This window comes from Paroedura picta, chromosome 18 (genome assembly GCF_049243985.1).
Source record: "Paroedura picta isolate Pp20150507F chromosome 18, Ppicta_v3.0, whole genome shotgun sequence".
In the NCBI taxonomy this organism is placed as follows: Eukaryota; Metazoa; Chordata; class Lepidosauria; order Squamata; family Gekkonidae; genus Paroedura; species Paroedura picta.
Genome location: NC_135386.1, coordinates 16955857 through 16963820, shown reverse-complemented (window position 1 = coordinate 16963820; position 7964 = coordinate 16955857). Strand labels below are relative to the sequence as shown.

At 52.3% G+C, this 7964-nt stretch overlaps 1 protein-coding gene across 1 annotated transcript; it reads right to left on the bottom strand.

Annotated features, from left to right (window-relative positions):
* Positions 1-1160: 1160 nt before the first annotated feature.
* Positions 1161-7301, bottom strand: FAM174B (family with sequence similarity 174 member B). The gene is made up of 2 exons (XM_077317681.1): positions 6826-7301; positions 1161-1296 (listed from the first exon to the last, which is right to left on the bottom strand). The coding sequence occupies exons 1-2, from the start codon at positions 7110-7112 to the stop codon at positions 1161-1163; spliced, it is 423 nt and encodes a 140-aa protein (XP_077173796.1). The 5' UTR covers positions 7113-7301.
* Positions 7302-7964: the final 663 nt, after the last annotated feature.

The following is a 7964-nucleotide window of genomic DNA, read 5'->3' as shown; positions in this document are numbered from 1 at the left end:
TTTTGGTTTGGTCACTGGAACTGTAACAATAAGGTTTATCACTCTGAATGTTCATATCCAGTATAAAAGATCTTGAAGTGTTTTCTTGGGGCCCTCTTTGATGCTGAGATTCTTGCAAGATGTCAGGCGGCAAACTCAGATCCTGCGGGGCCTTGGAGAACAGTCTCACCTAGAAGGAGCAATAGGGCAGAATTAGAATGACCAGAGGAGCACATAGGGTTAAATGACATTTTAAAAGGAAAAAATAAAATGGAAAGCACACAGCTAGAAGAGTGGGAAAATAAACTTGCTGAGTATGCAGTGTCAGCAAAGCATACCATTTATTCGAGAAACAGATCAATTACGAAATTCAAGGAGAGATGCAGCGTATATTACATGCAGGGAAGCAGGAGACAAATCTACGATGAGAAGCAACCTAAAATACTGTATATAGGTGTACTGCCATGTAGTCCAAGAAGTAGTTTTAAACCTCGTATTTTTCCATTTCAGGTGTAATGAGCCCGAAAAAATCAGTATTTCCTGGTATTCCCAAATTCCATTACTGGTATGGTACTGGGATTTCAAAATAATCAGAAATGCCAAACCTTTTCGGCTCCATGGGTCCAAGGCCTTTAAAGGGACTGAGATCCCTTTAACTTCCTCAGTGGAGCGGGGAATTCAACTAAACTACTCACCATGTTTTTCCCTAATGATTTTTCTCTGTGATGCTTTTGTAAGGATTATTCATCTGACTAAATGCCTCCATCTGCTGGTTTAAAATTAACTTTGCTGTGAGTGGACAGCCATTTTTAGCAGATTCTGATCCAGTCTAAGTTAGGCCAAAGGGGATTCGAACCCAGGGCCTCATGGATCCTCATCAGAGATGCAAACCACTAAGTTCACATCCCTCTGATAGTCCAGAGAAGTTATGAAACACTCTCTGTTTTGTAAAGTCACCTATTGAACTTCCACAGCAGAGAATTCATGAGAATTGTAGTCCATGAACATCTGGAGGACCACAGGTTGACTACCCCTGCTCCAGAGGACCAAATTTGATTCTGGCAGAGAAAATGACCCCTAAAGCTCTGTGACACCATGTCTCCGCCGAGCTCTCGTCTCTTCTCTCCCCGAACCCCACCATCCTCAGGCTCCGCCCCAAATCTTGAATTCCCTAACCCAGATCACCTGTATTTGATATCGAACACCGTGGAATCTTCCTCTTCCTCGTCATCTTCGTTTAGCGGCGCCATTTCAACCCGTTCTGCCGGAGTGGTGATGATGTCATACTTGCGGGTTTTCTTCTTCTTCCGGCCAGACCTTTAAATAAAGAGACAGATTTTTAAAAAAGAAAAACAGGGAAGTTTGGTGGTGTAGTGGTTAAGAGCAGTGGGTTGAGACGGTTAGGAGTGGCAACCTCTAATCTGGTGAGTCGGGTTTGATTCCCCGCTCCTCTACATGCAGCTGACCGGGTGACCGTGGGCCAGTCGCAGTTCTCTCTGAGCTTTTCTTGCAGAGCAGTTCTCTTGGAGCTCTCTCAGCCCCACTGACCTCCATTGTGGGAAGAGGAAAGGAAGGCAAATGTAAGCCACTTGGAGACTCCTTTGTGTAGTGAAAACGGGGCAATAAACCAACTCTTCTTGTTGTTATACAGAATGCTTCTTGGGGAAATTTTCTTTCACCGTCCCACTTCGCAAGCAGTGAAATCCATGGTGGAGTTTCTCTCAGCCTTTGAATCTGAATTTTAAAGACCCATTCTCCACCGAGTGATCGATGATTCGATCGCAAATATTTGCTCCTCTCCACTCGGACCGTTCTTTCCGTGCCTTCTTTGAGAGCTTCCCAAACACAGTGGGATAATAAAATCTTGGCTGGCCACTTCGCCCTGTGGCCACTGGAGTGCATCAGCAGAGAGGAGATCTTATCTCTGGAAGCCACATTCAAAAGCATTACTAGACTCGTAGTTATAATGCTATTAAAGCTCTCTCTGCCCGTTTCTGCACATCAAGAAGAAAAGAGCTGGTTTTTCCATACTCTTTTCACTACCGGAAGGAGTTGCAAACCTTTCCCTTCCTCTCCCTGCAACAGACTCCCTGTGAAGTAGGTGGGGCTCAGACAGCTCAAAAACACAGGACCTGAGTTGCCACCTTTCTTATGGGCCCTGCTCCTGCGCCACCAAACGGATCCCCTGAGAAAACTGAGATTTTAAAGAACTTCAATGCAGGAAGCTCTCCCTGTTGGATTTCTGCATCGCAGGCTGCCATTCAAGAAGAAGGGGGAAGAAACTCCTGGCAAGAGCTAATGAGGCTAAGCTGCTATTGGGCAAAACAGGAGGGCCTCCCTCCCATTTACACTCACATGCCTTCTTGTGAGGGCATGCGTAAATACCCCAGGCTCAGTGGGGGGTTAGCAGCCTTTGACACCTCTGACACCTTCTTCCTTGGAGACCTTTGCCCCTCTCCTTGAGAGCCACAACCCGCATCTTAGGACACAGAGAAGCAGCCATCTGAGAGGGGAAGGGGCAAATCCCTCCCTGGACTCTTTGCCAAGGAAGAGCGGAGAGTCACATGAAGAGCTGCTGATCCCAGCTGTATGGTCATGGGACGGCAAAATCAGAAGGGCTTCGCAAACCCGCATTGAGCATCCAGTCCCCTTGGTGGTAAACAGCCTGGAGGATTCTTTGTTCCCTTTATTTATTATTAGGTTTCTATCCCACCAGTCTCAAAGGACTGTGGCAGGGATTGAACATGGGGACCTTCTGCATGCCAAGCAGAGGCTCTACTACTGAGTCTACTACCATCCCCTCCTGCCTGGCCCTTTTAACTGGAGATGCTGGGGATCAACACAGAGTCAGTAAGTGAGATCAGCCAATCAGCACTGAGTCAGGAAGTGAAATCACAAGACCCAGCCAATCAATACAGAGTCAGGAAGTGAGATCAGCCAATCAGCACTGAGTCAGGAAGTGAAATCATAAGACCCAGCCAATCAATACAGAGTCAGGAAGTGAGTTCCCAAGCCCCAACCAATCAACACAGAGTCAGGAGGTGAGATCACAAGCCCCAACCAATCAACACAGAGTCAGGAAGTAAGTTCAGAAGCCCCAGCCAATCAACACAGAGTCAGGAAGTGAAATCAGCCAATCAACATGGAGTCAGAAAGTGAGATCACAAGCCCCAGCCAATCAATACAGAGTCAGGAAGTGAGATCAGCCAATCAACACTGAGTCAGGAAGTGAGATCACAAACCCCAGCCAATCACACACAGTCAGGAAGTGATATTAGCCAATCAACACAATCAGGAAGTTTCACAAGCCCCAGCCAATCAACACAGTCAGGAAGTTAGTACAAACTCCAGCCAATCACACAGAGGCAGGAAATGATATCAGCCAATCAACACTGAGTCAGGAAGTGAGATCACAAGTCCCAGCCAATCAACATTGAGACAGGAAGTGAGATCACAAATCCCAGCCAATCACACACAGTCAGGAAGTGATATTAGCCAATCAACACTGAATCAGGAAGTGAGTTCACAAGCCCCATCCAATCAACACAGTTAGGAAGTTAGAACAAACTCCAGCCAATCACACAGAGTCAGGAAATGATATCAGCCAATCAACACTGAGTCTGGAAGTTAAAACACAAGCCCCAGCCAATCAACACTGAGTCAGGAAGCTAGAACACAAACCCCAGCCAATCAACACTCAGTAAGGAAGTGAGGACACAAGCCCCAGCCAATCCACACAGAGACAGGTTATCAGCCTAGATAAATTGAATCATTGGTCTTGTTTTATGGATAGCCCAGAACAGCTCGGTCACATCAGATTTCGGAAGCTAAACAAGGTCAGCCCTGGTTAATATTTGGATGGGAGACCACCGAGGGTAGCCCAGAGGCAGGCAGTGGGAAAGCCCTTGTGAAGGCCCCTTGCTCCAAAAACCCCACAGCAGCCTTTTTCAACGTTTCAACCATCGAGGAGACCCTGAAATAATTTTTCAGACTTCGAGGAGACCTGGAAGTGATGTTCAGCTGGACACGCCCCCAGAAGTGACATCACACTCTCAGCCCTCCGTTCGCTCCCCCCTCCCTTTACTACTACCATGGCATCTCTGTCTCATATAAGCTAGAAAGAAGTGTAGGAACTGCGAAGTCAGCCAGAACACCACCCCACACACACACACCGTGCCAATTCAGAGCTCCCACAGACCCCCTTCAGAAATCCTACGGAACCCCAGGAATCCACGGAAACCTGGTTGGGAATCCTTGCCCTTCCTTGCCTTTTTGATCATATTCTGACTGACGGCATCTGTCAGACGTGGCCCAAACTGCAGCCACGCAGAACTGACCCGGTGGTGCGGGAAGAAAGGAGCAAACAGTGATATCGAGTCGCTCTCTCCATAGCTTGCCACACGGCTGGGTGCCCCCTGCTTTGAAGAGCTGGCAAGAACAGTGACTCACCCGCCCGACCAGAAAGACCAGCTCTTAGGAACAGGTGGATAAATCGTTTCCCTCACGTCCCCAGCGTGTAAGGACCCGGAGCGGGGCCACTGCTCCGGAAGATTACACCCCGCAAAGAATTCCTAGGGAGGGAACCAAGGGCAACTTTTTTCCAGGCGAGACCTGAGAGCTGTTTCCTGCAATATTCTGCAGCAGGATATTTTGGCTCACAGGTGCTTCCTGAAGGGAGGGGAGCTAAAAAGCCCCCTCTGATGTGGCTTTTTTCCCAACCTGATTTCCTTTTTGCAGGGAGGCCCCAAGAGCTGAAAAAGGACTGTGGCCATCGGCGTATCGGAATGCTTCTGGCTTGCCAGGGTTACAGGAGGTCGGACTACGATCTGGGGAGACCCAGGTTCGAATGCCCACTCTGCCACGGCAGTTTGCTGGCTGACCTTGGGCCAGCCGTCCACTCTCCACCTGCCCGACCTTACAGGGTTGTTGGTGGTGTGAAGACAACACGGAGGGGCGGAGAACGGCGCTAGCCACTGGGGGTCTCCGTTGGGGAGAAAAAGGCAAAGTATAAATGAAGTCAATAAATAAATACGTTATTTAGGAACAAAACAAACAGGTTAACAAATGCTCAGTCCAGCGCCCTTAGCCAACGGTGCAATGCATTCTGGGAACTTCTGAGCCCTCTCTCCCAAATGAACACATGAAACCACCTGCTCCTGGATCAGACCCCTGGCCCCTCGAGGACAATATCGCCTGCTCAGGCTGGCAACCGCCCTCCAGGGGTCTTGAGCAAAGGTCTATCGGATGACCTCCTGTTTTCGACTGGAGATGCCGGGGACTGAACCTGGGACCGTCTACATCAGGGGTAGTCAAACTGTGGCCCTCCAGATGTCCATGGACTACAATTCCCAGGAGCCCTTGCCAGCATTCGCTGGCGAATGCTGGCAAGGGCTCCTGGGAATTGTAGTCCATGGACATCTGGAGGGCCACAGTTTGACTACCCCTGGTCTACATAGTCCAGCATGCAATTTCCAGACTTGCAAAAGAAGATGGCGGTCGAGAAATCATCAGTCCATTGGCTGCTGATAGCACAATGGTATAACCCTGCTCTGGCCGGGCTTTTTCCTTTCCACCATTGCAGAACAGGGAAGGCCACGTTCCAATTAAAAGGGCCCTGGTGTCCCTAAATCTCAGCACGGAGCCTTCCCACCCGCCTCAGTTTCCTGCACGATGATGACGAGGGCCTTTGGATCCCTCAAGCTAATTCTGCCCCACCCACCCCCAATTTATTATTTTATTATACTGGAAGAGTCATTTCTACTGCTTGGTTATTTATTTATTTTTAAATCATGTCTAACAAAGTGGGAGGGGAGACACGTACAGCAATACAGAGCTTTTTTTTTCCCGTGCACTAACGAAAACCAAATTAAACTCTCCATGGCAAAAAAGGTCCCACTCAAAAATAACAGAAACAATTATACAGGTGAAAAATGTGTAAGTCTAGTCGTATTGCACTGTTTATTAGATGTGGTACGCCGTTTGATTTTCTCTTTCAAAAATTACTTTGCCATCCCCCTTGAGTCTCGGCAAGAAAGGAAGGCAATACATGTGTACGTTTTAAAGGAAAAGGCCCGCTAACAACGTGATAAGTCAAAACGACTATACTGGACTACTACATTATGCTCTACATGGGGCTGCCCTTGAAGACGAGTACTCGGGAACTAGAGCTGGAAAAGAATGTGGCCGCCAGAATATTGACCAGAGCAGGTTGTTGGACATTCTCTCTCTGATCTTCATCCCAGTTGAGGTTTAATTCTTGTTTAATTGCTGTCAGGATTTCAGATTTTAAAGCAATTTCGACCAGCAAGATCTCCACTGACCTCTGTCCTCAGTCGATGAGCCGGAGTCCCACCTGGAGGTTGGCATCCCGGAACCTCAGTGGGGAATAAAGCCCTAGAGGCCCCATTCTCCAAAGCACCCATTTCTTCCCTGGAATTCGGGGGGGGGGGAATCACCCAGGTCCCACCTGGAGGTGGGCATCCCCCTGGGGGCTGAGAGGCAGAGTTGCCATCTCCAGCTGGGGAGCCTCCTGGAGATTAGGGGATGAGGCCAGGATCCTCAGTGGGGTCCCATGCCCGCCAAACCTGCTATCCTCTCCAGGGGGACCGACCTCTGGGGTCTGTCCGAGAGCCGCGATTCAGGGGGGAAGCCCAGGACCCACCTGGGCACTGGCACCGCTGACCCTCAAGGTCCCCCTCCACGGCGCCCACTGGCTCCAGGAGCACCGGAGAGGAGCTGGATTGCGGGGTCTCCAGCGCCCCTGCGCGCTCCTCCTGCGTCCGGACGGCAGGCGCAGGATCGCGCCCCCTCCCCCCCCGCCCTCCATCCCCCCGTGGCGGCGCGCACCTGAGGATGCGGAGCAGGAGGCAGGCGAGGACGGCGGCGCTGGCGGCGCAAGCCCCGACGATGCCGGCCTTGAGGGCGGGCAGCTCCCGCAGCAGGAGCCAGCCGGCCTGCAGGCGTCCGGGCGCGGCGCTGGCGCTGGTGGCGTTGCGGGCGGGCGGCGGGGAGGCGGCGGGCCGGCTGGCATTGCCCGGCGCGGCGCTGGGGGAGGCCGGTGGGGGCGGCGGGCGCAGCGCCGCGCCCAGCACCAGCAGCACCGGCAGCAGCAGCAGCAGCGCGGCGGAGCGCATCGTGGCCGGCCGGGCAGGCAGCCTCCCTTCCTCTCTTTCTCTGTCCCTCCGTCGCCGGCTGGCTGGCTCTGTGGCTCGCCCGTCGCCAGGCCTCCTCCCGCCTCCTCCTTCCCCGCCTCCCGGAGGGCGGGCCGAGGAGGAGCCGTGCCCGAGCCCGCGGCCCCGCTGCCCGCCCGAGTTGGGCGATGCTGCGCGGGAAGGCTGCGCGTCGAGCCGGCGCCTCTTCTGTTCAAAGGAGCGGGCGGGACGAGCCGCCTGCAGGAGCAGCCCGGGCAGCCGCTGCCGGTCCGAGTGGGCGATGCCGCTCCGCGCCGGACCTGGCTCGGAGGGAGAGCACCTGCTTGCACGGCAGGAGGTCAACCCCGGGCCCTTAGGCTGGCTCCTGCGCACAAAGGAAGCCGGCAGGAAAAACGTGGTTTCCTTTGAAAGGTGGTGTTGGATTCAGGTTGGACGGGGGCCGTGAGAACAGGCAAAGGGATTCTAGGTCCGGTCAAGCCTGAACTCTCCCTAGAAGCCAGAATGGCCAAACTGGGCAGTCCAACTTGAGCCAGATTAGGAAAAGGTCAGTGGAAAAAGAGCAATTACCCCGGGAATAGTTGAAGGATCCTGGAAAACAGGAGCTGGACAAGGAAGGCGGGGTGGCCTTCAGTTTGCAAGACCTGAGCAGGGCTGCTGAGGACGGGATATTTTGGAGAATGCTATTTCTTAGGTCAGAAGTGTGTGGGTATCCCATGAGCTCAAGTCGGGCCCCCAGCAGCACCCGGTGCACAGTCGGACAGGCTCCTCAGGCACATGACTCCGGCCGAAAGAGATTGTGCACAACGGCCTTTCCCAGCCAATCAGGAGACTCCC